The 18,688-nt window shown below is 49.7% G+C and overlaps 1 protein-coding gene across 2 annotated transcripts in view; it reads right to left on the bottom strand.

Annotated features, from left to right (window-relative positions):
* Positions 1-18,688, bottom strand: part of LOC141053741 (dipeptidase 2-like) — a 682,167-nt gene that overhangs the window by 68,919 nt on the left and 594,560 nt on the right. For both annotated transcript variants that reach the window (XM_073550795.1, XM_073550796.1), the window contains one exon: positions 524-599. In XM_073550795.1, the coding sequence (XP_073406896.1) occupies positions 524-599 (76 nt within the window). The remainder of the gene's footprint in view (positions 1-523; positions 600-18,688) is intronic.

Below are 18,688 nucleotides of genomic sequence, written 5' to 3'. Positions count from 1 at the left end.
TTGAATCCCACCCCTGCTCATGACGGACGATGTAGCATTACCCTCATTTGTGTTGTCCCAGTTCCCTGTTGTAATAAGTCTCCTTGGATTGTTTATTGGTCTGGTGTTTCTTCCTGCTCTGTTGCATACATTCATCACACAGAGATCTCCAATGATTTTTTTTTTCAAAATAAAAGCAAGTCATATCGAAGAAATTTTACATTATGAAGTACAATATGTTTCTAGAAAACAATCTCAGAATGAGTGGGATCCATTGAAGTGGTCCCTAGTTATTGCCCCATAAAATGACACTGGTCAGAATTGTAAAATTTGGCCTGGTCATGAAGGTGAAAACAAGCTTGGAGGCTGAAGGGGTTAATAAATATTAAATTACGAAAAAATACAAAAAATGTGTGAAAAATACATGTAACACACAAATCTGATTTAAATATTACTAAATTTTCTGATGATAGCTTCCCTTTAAACATGAACACTAGAAAGATAATCAAATTTTCCATAAGCAATCCTAAAAAGAATGATTTACCCATTTGCTCCATCGTAATCTCCACCAATTCCAATCGATTCTGGTCCTGTTAAATTTTTAATGTAGTCAAAATGGTCTAAAGAAAAAAAAAGTTTACAAGCATTGGATTCACAAATATTTTTTAGTTTATGGTTCAATAATTTTTTATCAAATGAATTTGGATTTATCAAGTACAGTAACTTTTGTAATATTTCAACATTTTAATAGTAAAAAAGACATATTACAGAAATAGTATCTATTGAGGAGCAAACACAGACAGACTAGGGCCCCAGTGCAAGAAATATATATGTGCCCTATGCAGGGCCCTATGCACCTTGTGAGGTGGTGCTGTCATGAACTTGAAAAATTAGCAAATTCCACAGATGCTCATATTGATTGGTGATTGAAGGTCAAGTCAATACCTATAACCTTTTTTCATGATTATCAAGCCATTTGTAAGTAGAGATGAGCGAATATATTTGGGTGAAATTCAATTCTACATGAATATGACAAAAAATGGATTTTGTTAAAATACAGATTTGATTGTAAATAGCTTCCGTGTAGATTGCAGCCTCTGGCCACCATTTTTCTGAACCATAAAAAGCCATCAAAGGGTTAAAAAATACATCGCTTGGGCCCCTCCTTTCCACATTGTTAGCTATCCCAGCAGAGGTGTATCTAGGCTTTTTGGCAAGAATTTGGTTCAGCGCCCCTCCCCCCAAGCACACATGCGATTTGCACACTTAGTTATGTACCAACGAGCTACTCGCCCTAATGCTCTCAATGTTCAGTGAAAAAGTGAGAGAAACAGGAAGAGAAGTTCGATGTCACAGGACCATAAGTATTAAAATTGCATAAGAGTGAAGTGTCCACGTGATGACTACTGGAACCTGCAGCGCTAAATCCTGACACTGCAGGCTTCTGAATTCTCAAAACTAATGCACTGCACATTTTTAGGATTCTCCCTTACCGGTGGAAAGAGTACACGGACATGTCAGCACAAGCACATGATTTATATACTTCTGGCCACATTCCGACTAGACGGCCTTGCTCAGTTCATTTTCATTGAATGAGGCCACACATGTCTAGTCAGCATGTGACCGCATGTATGCAAATTACCAGCACGAGAGAACCCTAACAGCATTCAGTAAGCACTGTGAGAATTCAGAAGTCTGCAGTCACATAGAATCACTGCAGACTCAGCAAAAACCTGGACAATCCCTTTAATGTTCCCAACAAATAAAAACATGAGAATTAGTCAATATCACAAATAATATTTACATCCAGGTACCATATAGATGACATCATCTCTGGAGTCATTCTCCTTCTTTTCTTCATCTTGTCAAGATCCGATGATGAGTTTTCTCATCCACAGCTGTCTCTGCAGACTTCCATCTTCTCCGGTCTTCTGCAGCAAATCTTCACACGATCCCCTTAAAGGTAGAAGTGTCATTATAATGCTCCTTAATAAAAATATCTGCAGTACACTAAGCCTCTAAATAAATAATTGCACCTCAGTATATTGTCTGCACAAAAATATGACCCCACACTGTCCCTCTTTTGGTACATGCTATTTACATTGAACTCTCCATTCCAGACTGGGATACATTTTCACGCTGTCCTCTCACACTGTGACCTCTCTATAGGGCTCTTTCTCTATTCTGTACCTTTTCAACACACTCCCCCTCCTTGGTATACTATCCCCTCCTGGCTGTACCCTTACACTGTCCCCCCCATGCTACGCCCCCACTATTCAGTCTATATTCGGTGCCCACTCACTTTACTCCCCCCATACTGGCTCCTCACACTACTCCCTTTCCCTCCTCATACTGTCTCCTCTCACATCACCCCTGTTCACCACACTCCTCATATATTTACCCCCTCATTCTCTATACTGTCTGCTCACACATACCCCTGACTCCCCATACTGTGTCTGCACACATCCCATCACACTCACTCCCCATACTATGTCCACATACATTTTTCCCATCGCTACTCATACTGTGTCCACATACATTCATGTGTTCACTCCCCATACTGTCTGCACCCTTCCCCCCACTCACCATACTGTGTCTACACACATCCCCCATGCTGTTTCCGAATACATGCCCTCATACATACTTGCTCCTCATTTTGTGTCCTCAAAATTCCCCACACATTAACTCCCCCATCCCCACTCCAAATCTCCCCACACACATTAAATTCCCCATCCCCACTCCAAATCCCCCACACATTAAGTACCCCTCATCCCCACTCCAAATCCCCTTACACATTTAATCTCCCCATCCCCACTCCAAATCCCCCCACACACATTAAATTACCCATCCCCACTCCAAATCCCTCCCCACACATTAAATCCCCCATTCACACTCCAAATCCCCTCACATTAAATCTCCTCATCCCCACTTCAAATCCCCTCACATTAAATCCTTCCATCTCCACTCCAAATCCCCCACACACACATTAAATACCCCATCCCCACTCCAAATCCCCCACACATTAAGTACCCCTCATCCCCACTCCAAATCCCCTCACACATTAAATCTCCCCATCCCCACTCCAAATCCCCCAAACACACATTAAATTACCCATCCCCACTCCAAATCTCTCCCCGCACATTAAATCCCCCATTCCCACTCCAAATCCCCTCACATTAAATCTCCTCATCCCCACTCAAAATCCCCTCACATTAAATCCTCCCATCCCCACTCCAAATCCCCCACACATTAAGTACCCCATTCCCACTCCAAATCCCCCAACAAATTAAATACCTCCATCTCCACTCCAAATCTCCCTACACACATTAAATCTCCCCATCCTCACTCCAAATCCCCCGACACACATTAAATCTCCCCATCCCCACTCCAAATCCCCCGACACACATTAAATCCCCCCATCCCCACTCCAAATCCCCCAACACAGATTAAATCCCACCATCCCCACTTCAAATCCCCCACACACATTAAATCTCCCATCCCCATTCCAAATCCCCACACACACATTAAATCCCCCCATCCCCACTTCAAATCCCCCACACATTATGTACCCCCATCCCCACTCCAAATCCCCCACACATTAATTACCCCCCATCCCCACTCCAAATCCACCCACACATTAAATCTCCTCATCCCCACTCCAAATCCCCACACACACATTAAATCCCCACCCCAAATCACTCCACACATTAAATCCTCCTATCCCCACTCCAAATCCCACACACATTAAGTACCCCATCCCCACTCCAAATCCCCCCACACACATTAAATCTCCCCATCCCCACTCCAAATCCTCCCACACATTAAATCCCCCATCCCCATGCCAAATACCTCCATGCACATTAAATCCCCCATCCCCACTCTAAATACCCCCACACATTAATTACCCCCATCTCCACTCCAAATTCCCCCACACAGTAAATCTCTTCATCCCCACTCCAAATCCCCACACACATTAAATCACCCCATCCCCACTCCAAATCCCTCCACACACATTAATTCTTCCCATCCCCACTCGAAATCTCCCACACACATTAAATCCCCGATGCCCATACCAAATCCTCCCACACATTAAATCCCCCATCCCCACTCCAAATCTCCCCACACACATTAAATCTGCGATGCCCATACCAAATTCCCCACACATTAAATCCACCATCCCCACTCCAAATCCCTCCACACACATTAAATCTTCCCATCCCCACTCCAAATCCCCCACACATTAAGTACCCCATCCCAACTCCAAATCCCCACACATACGTCCATTAAATCCCCCATCCCCACTCCAAATCCTCCAACACACATTAAATCCCCCATCCCCACTCCAAATCCCCCCACACATTACCCCATCCCAACTCCAAATCCCCACACACATCCCCCCACACATTAAATCCCCCATACCCACTTCAAATCCCTCCATGCACATTAAATCCCCCATCCCCACTCCAAATCCCCCAACACACATTAAATCCCCCCATCACCACTCCAAATCCCCCCACACATTAAGTACCCCATCCCAACTTCAAATCCCCACACACATTAAGTAGCCCCATCCCCACTCCAAATCCCCCCACACACATTAAATCTCCCCATCCTCACTCCAAATCCCCCTACACATTAAATCCCCCATCCCCACTCCAAATCCCTCCACGCACATTAAATCCCCCATCCCCACTCCAAATCCCACACATTAATTACCCCATCTCCACTCCAAATTCTCCCACACATTAAATCTCCTCATCCCCACTCCAAATCTCCCCACACACTTAATCCCCCATCCCCACTCCAAATCCCCCTACACATTAAATCCCCCATCCCCATTCCAAATCTCCCTACACACATTAAATCCCCCCATCCCCACTCCAAATCCCCCCACACATTAAATACCCAATCCCCACTCCAAATCCCCCACACATTTATTCCTCCTCATCCCTACTCCAAATCTCCCCACACATTATGTATCCCCCCTCCTTAATCTTTGGTGGTTTCTTCAGCTCCAGAGTGGAGCACTTACCACGATTCTCTTTGCACTTCTGAGCGCCAGCGAATGATGTCAGCAGCGTGATTACATGAACTGATCATGCTGCTGGTGTTGCTCTGACACACCAGTACAATTGATCCCTGGGAGCTGGCACTGTGCAGCTTCTCTGTGCCGGCTGTCAGCTTGACAACCGACACAGAGTACGGCCGACTCCCAGTCCGGGGGGGCAGCAGAATGCTGCCGCTGGGGGAGACACTGCGGACCGCCGCATTAGGCAGCCCGACTGCACACTCCTGCCAGCAACGTCCGGGGCAAATGCCCAGGCTGCCCACCCTAGATATGCATCTGAATCCTAGCCTCGCTGCATTGTTTGATCGCCACCATTAAGGCTAAATTCCTCCTAATGCTAGGCCAGAACTTTCAGGTCTTGTTAGGAGTGGCGGAAGGCACTAAAAAAATAAATAAAGTGCCTTCGCCACTCGGGGTCGATCGTGCTGCAGGTGATATGACCGCTGCTAGAGAGGCAGAGCACTATGGTATTAAAGTGCACGGGGTTAACTGCACCCAGAGTGCACTGAAGCAAGCTCTGTTAAGGACACAGAGCCGCAACCTTAAAGTACACAAAAACGCTGTGTCTGTTTAAGCCACAGAACAACAGCGACACGGTAATAAAGGGTCACTGGAGCAGCCTTAAATGTCAGAACTACTCCGACAAGACCTACCGTGAAAAGAGGTGCGAGACATCGCAATTGCGAATGCTCGAGGAACTGCAATCGCAGCGCGGTGTGAACGGAGCCTCAGCGGAGACACCGCGATATCGCTGGCGCGATGCAGGACGCTAGCTGCTGAGACAGGAATAGCTGGAGCGCGCTGGCGCTGCTACTGGTGGCTGCCCAATCACTCACACAATCGTATTATCAGAGGGAAGGGGTTTCTTAATAAGTCAGTCACCAGTCCAAGCATCCGTCACCATACATACAGCAGCAAGTATGAAAATACTAGCACATGGCATAGCGGCCATGCGCACTTTTTATAGCATACGGGACCTGCCAGAAATCTCCAGAGCCCTGAGCTAAGCTAATGGAATCAGGAGCAAGATCTGAGCACCTGACTCCTGAACTCCAATGGGAGCTCGTCCCGTGGGCATGCTCAGAAGTTGGAAAAAAGGACTTAGCCTCTGGAGACAAATGTGAGAACCTGGATTCCCGCATAGACAGCATAGAACCCAGATTCCTAACATTACCCCCCTCCCAGGGCCCCCTCCTCCCTGAACCTTCCGATCAGGGGAGACGAGATCGAAAGGTCTCAGGAGGGACACCCGGGAGACAATTGGAGTGGGAGTTTTAGGAGGAGGCCGCCGTGTAACGGCGGGCGTAGCCAAACACTGTTCGGGAAGGCTATCCCGAGCACACAGGGTGCATGCCCGAATAAACTTTTTTACGTCCTGAGCCCTGTGCGGCCACCAATACGAACCGGCCAGAGACTTCGTGGTCTGCATATAGCCACGATAGCCGTCCGCATTGGGCACGTGTGCCCACGCGAGGACTTTAGTCCGCTGGCAAGGAGGGACAAAAGCCTCGCCTACCAACTCATGGTCAGACCACTGTGGGGCGCTGTCTTCCGGAGAAGCAGCAGGTGGATGAAAACAACCGCATATGGACTCTTGAGCCGGACATGTCTCAGAAATGGCGCAAGACACTTCCATGGGCTCGAGTGGTGGAACCTCTGGCTCGGGCGGATCCAGAGATTCAAAAAATTTGGGAGCTGTGGTACCTCTCCGTTTGGAGTGAACTCGCTCCAAACCACGCTCCGAAAATCGGAGGTCAATCCGAGAGGAGATTGATATTAACTCCCCGAGACTGGTAGGAATTTCTCTCATGGAGAGAGCATCCTTTACATGCTCCGCTAATCCCTTCCAGAAGACAGGATTCAGAGCCTTGTCAGACCACTCCAACTCGGATGCCAGTGTCCGAAAACGGACGGCGTATTGACTGACCGAGAGCGATCCTTGAGATAAGGAGAGCAGTTGGAGAGAGGTATCATGTGTAACCCGTGGACCAAGAAACACCTGCTTGATAGCAGTTAGCAGATTAGCTGCGGTCCGGATATCCATGTAACCACGCTCCCATAGTGGCGTAGCCCATTCCAGTGCCTTACCCAACAGTAGGGATATAATAAAGGCCACCTTGGCCCGCTCTGTAGGGAATTGCGCAGCCAGCAGCTCCAGGTGGATCGAGCACAGGCTGATAAAACCTCTACAGGAGGCGCCATCCCCAGAATATTTTTTGGGTAATGGGAGGTGGGTAACTGTCTGCGTAAAGGCGGACATGGACATACGCCCTACCGCGTCCGTGAGTGCTTGGACAGCAGCATCTGTGGCCTGTGAAGCTGCGAGAGATCGCTCAAGGGTAGCCAAGCGAGTCTCGAGCTGTCGCACGCACTGCAACAGTTGATGCTGATCTGCCATCTCCAGCCAGACCCTGGCGCTAGTATTATGTTAGGAGTGGCGGAAGGCCCTAAAAAAAATAAATAATTAAAGTGCCTTCGCCACTCGGGGTCCACCATGCGGCAGGTGATATGACCGCTGCTAGAGAGCCAGATAACTGCGGCATTAAAGTGCACCGGGTTAACTGCACCCAGAGTGCATTGAAGCGAGCTCTGTTAAGGACAAAAAGTCGCAACCTTAAAGTACACAAAAACGCTGTGTCTGTTTAAGCCACAGAACAACAGCGACACGGTGATAAAGGGTCACTGGAGCAGCCTTAAATGTCAGAACTACTCCGACAAGACCTATCGTGAAAAGAGGTGCGAGACGTCGCAACTGCGAATGCTCGAGGAACTGCAATCGCAGCGCGGTGTGAATGGAGCCTCAGCGGAGACACCGCGATATCGCTGGCGCGATGCAGGATGCTAGCTGCTGAGACAGGAATAGCTGGAGCGCGCTGGCACTGCTACTGGCGGCTGCCCAATCACTCACACAATGGTATTATCAGAGGGAAGGGGTTTCTTAATAAGTCAGTCACCAGTCCAAGCATCCGTCACCATACATACAGCAGCAAGTATGAAAATACTAGCGCATGGCATAGCGGCCATGCGCACTTTTTATAGCGTACGGAACCTGCCAGAAATCTCCAGAGCCCTGTGCTAAGCTAATGGAATCAGGAGCAGGACCTGAGCACCTGACTCCTGAACTCCAATGGGAGCTCGTCCCGTGGGCATTCTCAGAAGTTGGAAAAAAGGACTTAGCATCTGGAGACAAATGTGAGAACCTAGATTCCCGCATAGGCAGCATAGAACCCAGATTCCCAACAGGTCTGATGAAACCTGGGATGGTTCTGTGCATGTAAGGACAATACACACACACAGTCCTGCTCACCACCAGAGTTGAACGTTTCAGCATAGTGAGAAGATGCTCAGGGATTCATGAAAGTAATCAGAAGATGCAACAAGAGCTGGACAGTTGATAGTGAGGAGCAGAGGGGCTGGAGAGGTGAGCGGTAAGGTGAGTAATGTTAATTTTTTATTTTCTACATCTTACGTTTATCATGCTCTGGGGTCTCTTTAGAGACTCCAGAGCATAATATAGGTAATTATAATAAGGGACATTAAATTCAGGAAGAAAAACTTCTCTGCAAATCGAATTAGGTTTTACCTGATCTGCTCCTCTCTATTCCTAAATATTGTTTTGTGATTGTGTCATGATTAGTGTTGAGCGATACCACCCGATATTGAAAAATATCGGTTCGGATTGGATCGGCCGATATCCAAAAAGTATGGGGTATCGCCGTTTCCAATCCTGGAAGTCCCATTCAAGTCAATGGGACAGAAATATCAGAATTAAAAAAAAACCCTTTCTTTCCTTGTAGGTTAATTCTACATGAAGAAAAACAACTAATAATAATGTAGAATGTATTGTGGGAGGTGTAGGAGACATTAAAGTCATAGAGGTTTAGCCCAATCAAATGGAATAGCAGGAATTAATTTTTTTTTTTTAAAGATGTTCGGAGTTACAAAGATATTGACTATGTTAACCTCTTTATATTTTGTCAGATATGTATGTTTCACTACTTCCATGCTCTTCACCTTCTTTTTTACTTCTCCCACACTTTCCCCTTCATGATCCTCAGCAGCAGCATCTTTTTCATCAACTTCTTCTTCACCTTATTCATCTTCTTCTTCTTCAACTTCTTTCTATTATTCTTTTTTTTTACATTCTTCATATTCTTCTTATTCAACTATTATTCTTCTTCATATTCTACTTCTTTATCTTCTTCCTATTCTTCATCATATTCTTATTTGTGACAGGCATTCCTGTAGTTGTTATCTATAAAAGTTTGAAGATTACACCTTCCGTTCTGCCTGTCACAAAAGATTTACAACAGGATTTGTCTGCGTTCAGTTTGGCCTGCAGCAGCAGGCATTTTCCAGGGGCACCATGAGGAGGAACGGACTCACTCCCATACACTGCTTAGTCTTCTTCTGCTTATAATTTAAATAAAATCATTTGCTCTGATTTTTAGTCTTATGCTTCATGTTCTTCTGCTTTTGGTTTTTCTGCTTCTTGGTCTTCTGTCTCTTGTTGTCCTGCATCTTGGTGGTTGTCTTCATGTTCTTTGTCCTCTTGGTCATCTTCTTCAGGGTCATCTTTTTGGTCTTCTTCGGTGTGGTCTTCAGGGTCGTCGTCTTCAGGGTTGTCGTCAGGGAGATCCAGAGTGAGAACCAAAAACCATTTCCACAAGCTCGAACTTGGAAAAGTAGCAGAAGATACAAGAAGGCTGAGGAACTGCTGAGAACCAGCTGACGGTACTGGAACCCGGATGGTTAGCAGAAGGATCAAGAGCAAATGGAACTAGCGAGGACCAGCTGACGGTGCTGGAACATGGTTACTAAGCAGGAGGTACCTGTGCTACAAAGCACTACCAAGGACCAGCAGACGTTGCTGGAACTCGGATACCGAGAAGGAGGCACCTAGGCCAAAGGCACTGCCGAGAACCAGCTGACGGTGCTGGATCCCGGATGGGTAGCAGAAGCTGCAAGAGCCAATGGAACTAGCGAGGATCAGCTGACATGCTGGAACACGGATGGGTAGCAGAAGGTACCCATGATAAAGACAAAGTTGCAAGGCTGCGAGCAGGCCGCAGTTTCCGAAACCCACAGTCCTACAGGGGGTGCTTGTCCTATTGGCACTACGGAACCAGCCTTTATTACCAGAACCCGCAGCCCACATAGGAAGCACCTAAACTGCAGGCATCGTAGACTCGGCTAACCTGACCGCAGCACGACCGGACAACGAGTCGGTGGCAAAGTGACGTTGACACTACCCGGAAACAGCAGGCGTGTTTGAACCAGGATGGGCAGGAGGGAGTACCCGTGCCAAAGACACTGCCGAGAACCAGCTGACGGTGCTGGAACCCGGATGGGTAGCAGAAGCTACAAGAGTCAATGGAACTACCGAGAACCAGCTGACGGTGCTGGAACCCAGAGTGGCAGCAGAAGGAACAAGAGCCAATGGCACAACCGTGGACCAGATGATGGTGCTGGAACACAGTTTCTAAGCAGGAGGTACCTGTGCTACAAAGCACTAGCAAGGACCAGCAGACGTTGCTGGAACTCGGATACCGAGAAGGAGGCACCTCGGCCAAAGGCACTGACGAGAACCATCTGACGGTACTGGAACCCGTATGGGTAGCAGAAGGTACCCATGAAAAAGACAAAGTTGCAAGGCCGCGAGCAGGCCGCAGTAACCGAAACCCACAGTCCTACATGGGGTGCTTGTCCTATTGGCACTACGGAACCAGCCTTTATTACCAGAACCCGCAGCCCACATAGGAAGCACCTAAACTGCAGGCACCGTAGACTCAGCTAACCCGACCGCAGCACGACCGGATGAGTCGGTGGCAAAGTGACGTTAACACTACCCGGAAACAGCAGGCATGCTGGAACCAGGAAGGGCAGGTGGGAGTAACCGTGCCAAAGACACTGCCGAGAACCAGCTGACGGTGCTGGAACCCGGATGGGTAGCAGAAGCTACAAGAGTCAATGGAACTACCGAGAACCAGCTGACGGTGCTGGAACCCAGAGTGGCAGCAGAAGGAACAAGAGCCAATGGCACAACCGTGGACCAGCTGACGGTGCTGGAGCACGGTTTGTAAGCAGGAGGTACCTGTGCTACAAAGCACTACCAAGGACCAACAGACATTGCTGGAACTCGGATACCGAGAAGGAGGCACCTCGGCCAAAGGCACTGACGAGAACCAGCTGACGGTACTGGAACCCTTATGGCTAGCAGAAGGTACCCATGAAAAAGACAAAGTTGCAAGGCCGCAAGCAGGCCGCAGTTACCGAAACCCACAGTACAGGGGGTGCTTGTCTTATTGGCACTACAGAACCACCCTTTATTACCAGAACCTGCAGCCCACATAGGAAGTGTCATGGTCACGTGTGTCAGGACGCAGATGATACCGCAAGGAGGACCCATAACACACGTGACCCTGGATACACCGCCTCCAGTGGGGCGCATTTAAATAATAAAACGTGCAGGTGGATACGCCGCCTCCACCTGGCGAATTTAGGTATTACACGTTATACTATAAATCAAATGATAAAGGGGGAACCTGGGAAACTTTAACAATGGTGGGCCCTGCGATAGGGAATGGGGACATGGAGACCTCCTAAGCTCCCCTGAGCCAGTGTCCCTGCACTCCTTACATTCCCTGAACAGGCTCCGCACCTGTCGCCGCACGCGTACCTTAACGCCCTTGCTCACCCTGACCCTAAACCCTCACTAGGGAATGGGTTGGTGCGGAGACTAATCCCACCACTGCACTAATAACACACATGAGTAAAGAGACAATACAGGGGAAACACCACTTAGCTTTGCTCTGTTGCGTGCGCTCCTAGCAACAGAGCCCTCCACCTGAGTGCATCTTCTCCTCCACCCGGATCCATCACCATAACAGGATCCTTCACCTTAGTGCAACCTTGGAGCAGAGTCCAACACCAGTTGCAGCTGCTTAGTACCAGAGTCCCAAGGAAGTGTTCAGCTTCTGCCACGAAGTCAAGCATGCTTGAGTCCAGCTCAGTGGCCAAGTCCCACATGGTGAGTGCCACTCTCCATAGTCGCCACTCCACCAGCCCATGCAGACACTTCCCGCTGACACCATCACTGCGACTCCACCACGCCATGCCAGCCCTTCGTCCAGACACCATAGCTGAAACACATCCCCCCTGGCTAAGCTGCGCAGGACTCCTCACCAGCTCCATCCTTCATCCAGGCTCTCCAAAAACAGAGTGAACACAAACTCACAATATCACAGGCAGTGATTGCACACCTCTAGCACACCTTTATAGGGTGTCACACCTGATACCTAATTAAGTGCACAAAAACCCAAAGTGCAATACCACAACCACCACCGGGGACAGTCAAAACACCTTTGAACTTAACCAAAGTAAAAAAAGTTCACTTTGTGCTTTTAATACCGCCAGATCCAACACTGGATCATGACAGTACCCCCTCCTTAATGAGGGGCCTCTGGACCCTCAAGACCACCCCTCATTAGGGAAACACCTACAGCGGGGAAGCCCAGATCCTGAGTTCACCCCACCATTACCTAACACTTCAGGTTCATGACAAACACCGCTGGTATTGGCAATACATGTTCATTTTGGAGGCACCACTCATCTCCACAGCGCCGACCTGGGGAACGAGATTATGTATGTGTATGTATGCTAAGAGCTGATCAGACTCCACAACACATTTCCAGATGTTTTTTGGTGGCACCCATACATGCTCGTTCACACACAGGTCCGGACCTGAACGTTTATTGCACACATACATATGTCATAACTTGGTGAACTCACTCTGGACTCAACAGAGGCGTCCCCCTGTGTCACCACACTCACACCCCCACTATTCACCAAGGGACACCACCCTCCAACCCTTTCACCATGAGGACTGCGCCTCCTAGGGTTGGTTAATGGCGAGGGTAGAGATTTGTCCCTACTCCCTCGCAGCACACCTGCTGCACACACCAGGAGGAGAAGGGGACCGGGAAATGGAGGAAATAAACTCTCGCTGGTCGCCTCCACACAACCAGGAGGGAGGCTTCTTCGATGGCATAGAAGATATGGTGTAAACCCCGCGGACTATCACACCAGTCAGCTCACCACAGGGGCGTACCCCTTCACCTCGGAGAATACCAGGCAGCTCCGTGGGGCACCATTCCTCCCACCTGCCTGGGTGCGCCCGCATGCATGAACCAGTCCCGCTCCCCAGCAGCGACTCTAGGGGGTTTAAGTACTATAGCCGCAGGAATATGGAGGAAAATATATATATACTCGCTGGTCGCCTCCACACGACCAGGAGGGGCGGCATCGAAGATTTGGCATGAGCCCCGCGGACTATTCACCAATCTGCTCACTACAGGGACGTACCCCTTCACCTCGGGGAATACCAGGCAGCTCCGTGGGGCACCATTCCTCCCACCTGCCTGGGAGCGTCCCCTGTAAGAGCAAGTCCCGCTCCCCAGCAGCGACTACACACCTAGTCTGCTCACCACAGGGATGTACCCCTTCACCTCGGGGAATACCAGGCAGCTCCGTGGGGCACCATTCCTCCCACCTGCCTGGGTACCTCCCCGTGCGAGAGCAAGTCCCGCTCCCCAGCAGCGACTCTAGGGGCTTTTGCCAGACCGCAGCCGCCATTTTTTTTTTCTCTGGTTATCTGAGCAGAGGCCCCAGACCGTGATAACTGCTGCTGCAGCGGCTCTAAACACCTTGCCGCTCCCCACTCACGTCAGTGAGGCCCGGCAGCAATTACTCAGCGGTCTCCACATGGCCAAAGCTCACCAGAAAAAAAAAACTGTAGGGCCTGTGATAATGTCATGTTCACGTGTGTCAGGACGCAGATGATACCGCAAGGCGGACCCATAACACACGTGACCCTGGATACACCGCCTCCAGTGGGGCGCACTTAAATAATAAAACGTGCAGGTGGATACGCCGCCTCCACCTGGCGAATTTAGGTATTACACGTTATACAATAAATCAAATGATAAAGGGGGAACCTGGGAAACTTTAACAATGGTGGGCCCTGCGATAGGGAATGGGGACATGGAGACCTCCTAAGCTCCCCTGAGCCAGTGTCCCTGCACTCCTTACATTCCCTAAACAGGCTCCGCACCTGTCGCCGCACGTGTACCTTAACGCCCTTGCTCACCCTGACCCTAAACCCTCACTAGGGAATGGATCGGTGCGGAGACTAATCCCACCACTGCACTAATAACACACATGAGGAAAGAGACAATACAGGGGAAACACCACTTAGCTTTGCTCTGTTGCGTGCGCTCCTAGCAACAGAGCCCTCCACCTGAGTGCATCTTCTCCTCCACCCGGATCCATCACCATAACAGGATCCTTCACCTTAGTGCAACCTTGGAGCAGAGTCCAACACCAGTTGCAGCTGCTTAGTACCAGAGTCCCAAGGAAGTGTTCAGCTTCTGCCATGAAGTCAAGCATGCTTGAGTCCAGCTCAGTGGCCAAGTCCCACATGGTGAGTGCCACTCTCCATAGTCGCCACTCCACCAGCCCATGCAGACACTTCCCGCTGACACCATCACTGCGACTCCACCACGCCATGCCAGCCCTTCGTCCAGACACCATAGCTGAAACACATCCCCCCTGGCTAAGCTGCGCAGGACTCCTCACCAGCTCCATCCTTCATCCAGGCTCTCCAAAAACAGAGTGAACACAAACTCACAATATCACATGCAGTGATTGCACACCTCTAGCACACCTTTATAGGGTGTCACACCTGATACCTAATTAAGTGCACAAAAACCCAAAGTGCAATACCACAACCACCACCGGGGACAGTCAAAACACCTTTGAACTTAACCAAAGTAAAAAAAGTTCACTTTGTTCTTTTAATACCGCCAGATCCAACACTGGATCATGACAGGAAGCACCTAAACTGCAGGCACCATAGACTCGGCTAACCCGACCGCAGCACGACCGGACAATGTATTGGTGGCAAAGTGACGTTGACACTCCCCGGAAATAGCAGGCGTGCTGGAACCAGGATGGGCAGGAGGGAGTACCCATGCTAAAGACAATTCTGAGCAGCAACTGGTGATGTTGGAGCCCAGGGTCAATCAGGGTGTAGGCTGAGGCCTAATTTCATCAAGTTTAATATCTGTTGTAGACTACTACTGATTTTAAACGTGCTCCAACTAGGCCTCTGGCTCCATCCTGTCTCTAGTATTTCCCCTGGCCTCCAGCCCCGCCAGTTGCTGCTCAGAAGTGGCGTCTGCGCAATCAACACTTGTTCCTTTGTTACTGGGGTTCAGTAATGTCTGCTGTTCCCCTGATGTGTGTCCGGTAATGTCTTCTGCTCTGTCCACATTCCCATTACTAGTAGTGGGAATGTGGACAGAGCAGGAGACATTGCCGGACACACATCAGGGGATCAACTGACGTGACTGAGCCCCAGTAACACAGGAACAAGTGTTGATTGTGCAGACGCCACTTCTGAGCAGCAACTGGTGGGGTTCGAAGCCAGGGGAAATACTAGAGACAGGGTGGAGCCAGAGGCCTAGTTGGAGCACGTTTAAAATCAGTAGTAGTGTGAATGTGGAGGCAGCAGGAGATATTGCCGTCCACACAGCAGGGGAGCAACTGGCATTACTGAACCCCTCTAACACTAGAGCATGTGTTTCTCTCTGTGCAGACGGCACTTCCAAGCAACAACTAGCTGTGTTGAAGCCCAGGAACAGTCATGGAGCAGGCTGAAGCCTAATTGCAGCAAGTTTTATAGGTGATGTAGTTTGTATGTGGGGGCAGCAGGAGATATTGCCGTCCACACAGCAGGGGAGCAGCTGGCATTACTGAACCCCACTAACACGGGAGCATGTGTTTCTCTCCATGCAGACGACACTTCCAAGCAACAACTGGCTGTGTTGAAGCCCAGGAACAGTCATGGAGCAGGCTGAGGCCTAATTGCAGCCGTCTGTGATGGTGTAGACATTTGTGGCGGGCACACAAAACTTTGCCACATTTGGGCCATACTGGTCTTGCCTTGTGCTGAGGTGCTGCCTCTGCTCCCTCTTTGTGCAGAGCTTCCTCCACTGCCTCGACGCACAGAGCTGCTTTGTAAAGCACTAGAAGCACTGTTGTCGGGTGGAATGGAGAACATGATGGACTGCACCAGTGTGTCTTGGTACTCCCGCATTTTATGCTCCCGGTTCAACGGTGGTATGAGGCTTTGTAAGTTGTCCCGGTAGCAAGGATCTAGTAGGGTGTACACCCAATAATCAGCCGTGTTGAGAATGTGGGCGATGCGGCGGTTGTTTCTCAGGCACTGCAGCATGAAATCAACCATGTGCTGCAGACTCCCAACTGCCAAAGAAACGCTGTCCCCTGCTTGAGGCGTCATCTCTGCCTGCTCTGCATCACCCCACCCTCGCTGTACATACTGACTAGAGCATTGTGTACCTCCCTCCTCTGGAGAGATGTCTTCCTCCTCCATTGACTCCTCCTCATCCTCCTCGCAAAGTGTCCCCTGCCTAGGCCTTTGTGAGGAACCACGTAGCGCAGACTGTCCAGAAGCAGATGGCATTTGTGACTCCTCATCCTCCACCTCTTCCAAAACCTCCTCCCTTTGTGCTTGCAGTGTTTTTTGAGGCAGGCAGATAAGGGGGACAGTCATGCTGACTAGTGCATCATCTGCACTTGCCATTCGCGTGGAATCATCGAAGGCACGCAAAACGAGGCTGATGTCCTTCATAGAGGCCCACTCACTGGTGCTGAAGTGTGACCGACGCACAGTGCGACTTGTTTGCGCCTGATGCAGCTGGTACTCCATTACTGCTGCCTGCTGCTCACACAACCGCTCCAACATATGTAACATTGAATTCCACCTGGTGGGTAGGTCACATATGATGCGATGTTCCGGAAGGCGTAATCGGCGCTGCAGAGCAGCAAGGCGCGATCTTGCCATGCTGGAACGCCGCAAGTGAGCGTACTCTATGCAGACCTTGTGCAGCAGTGCATCAAGATCCGGATAGTCCCTCAGAAAGCTCTGCACGACCAATTTCAGCACATGTGCCAGACATGGGATGTGAGTGAGGTTTCCTAGGCCCAAAGCTGCCACCAGATTTCGGCCATTGTCACACACTACCAAGCCTGGCTGGAGATTCGCTGGCAGAAACCACACGTCGCTCTCCTGCTTGATGGCATTCCAGAGCTCCTGCGCTGTGTGGCTTCAATTCCCCAAAGAAATTAATTTCAGTACAGCCTGTTGACGTTTGGCCACGGCTGTGCTCATATCGGTCGTAACAGGCTCCTGCAGCGCTGTTTCTGAGGAACGAGTAGGAGGAGGAGTCAATGCGTACAGACTGGATTCATGCAATCCGTGGAGTTGGCAGAACACATACAGCGCCACTCTCCAGATCTGTACCCGGCTCCACAACATTGACCCAATGGGCAGTGAGGGAAAGGTATCGTCCCTGTCCATGGTTACTGGTCCACGCATCGGTGGTCAGGTGGACCTTGCTACTGACGGCGCTTAGTAGCGCATGTTTTATTCTTCCCTCCACATGCTTTTGCAGGGCAGGGACGGCTTGCCTGCTGAAATAAAAGTGGCTGGTCACGGTGTATTGTGGGACTGCCAATGCCATGAAGTTCCGGAAGGTGTCAGTCTCCACCAGCCTGAATGAGAGCATTTCAAGGGCCAGTAGTTTGGCAATGCCAGCATTCAGAGCCTGTGCTCGGGGATGGTTTGCCGAGTATGGCCGCCTTTTATCCCATGCCTGTGCTACCGATGCCTGTAGAGTGATCTGGGAGTGTGAGGATGACTGGGAACGTGGTGCTGTGGTTGGAATGTCACTGTGTCTCCCGAGAACAGTGCCAGAGGTTCTTCCTTGGTGATCCTGTGAGGAAGCCGAACCAACTGTGTGTGAGCTGGAGGAAGAGGCCCCAACACGAGCTGAAGAGGTGGTAGGTGGTGCTGTACATTGGCCTTCGTCTTCAGTGTGTCTGTGTAACTCCAGCTCCTGCTTGGTCTGAACATGTTTCCACATATTTGTGGTATTGAGGTTGCTGACATTTTTCCCTCTTTTGACTTTCTGATGACACAGCTTTCATTTGACAATGCAAATGTCATCTGCAACTGTGTCAAGAAAGGACCACGCACTGCAAGTCTTGGGAGCGCCCGTTTTGGCTTTTGGAAGAGGAATGCTCCTAACGGGTGCCGAAGTGGAGGCTACAGGCAACCAAGTCTGCCCCCTCCCTCTCCCTCCTGTTTTGGCCATTCGGGGAATCTCTTAAAGATGTGTCTGACAGGATATCAGGACTCTTCAGACCTAAAGATGACTACCCATTCCTGCTACTACATGTGGGAACAAATGACACCGCAAGAAACGACCTGGAAACCATCTGCAGAGACTTTGAAGACTTAGGCAAGAAAGTGAAAGAACTGGGAGCGCAGGTGGTCTTCTCTTCCATCCTCCCAGTGGATGGCCATGGAATAAGGAGGTGGAATAAGATTCTGCAGGTGAACAACTGGCTACGTCGATGGTGCCATCATCAACGATTTGGATTTCTGGATCACGGAGTGAATTACCTTTACGATGGACTACTTGCTAGAGATGGGGTGCACCTTACGAAGACTGGAAAACATGTATTTGGAAGTCGCCTTGCTACACTTGTAAGGAG

This window comes from Dendrobates tinctorius, unplaced genomic scaffold, assembly GCF_039654945.1.
Source record: "Dendrobates tinctorius isolate UK_male_01 unplaced genomic scaffold, ASM3965494v1 ptg000170l, whole genome shotgun sequence".
NCBI lineage: Eukaryota > Metazoa > Chordata > Amphibia > Anura > Dendrobatidae > Dendrobates > Dendrobates tinctorius.
Note: the sequence above shows the minus strand (reverse complement) of the source record. Positions and strands in the feature narration are given on the sequence as shown.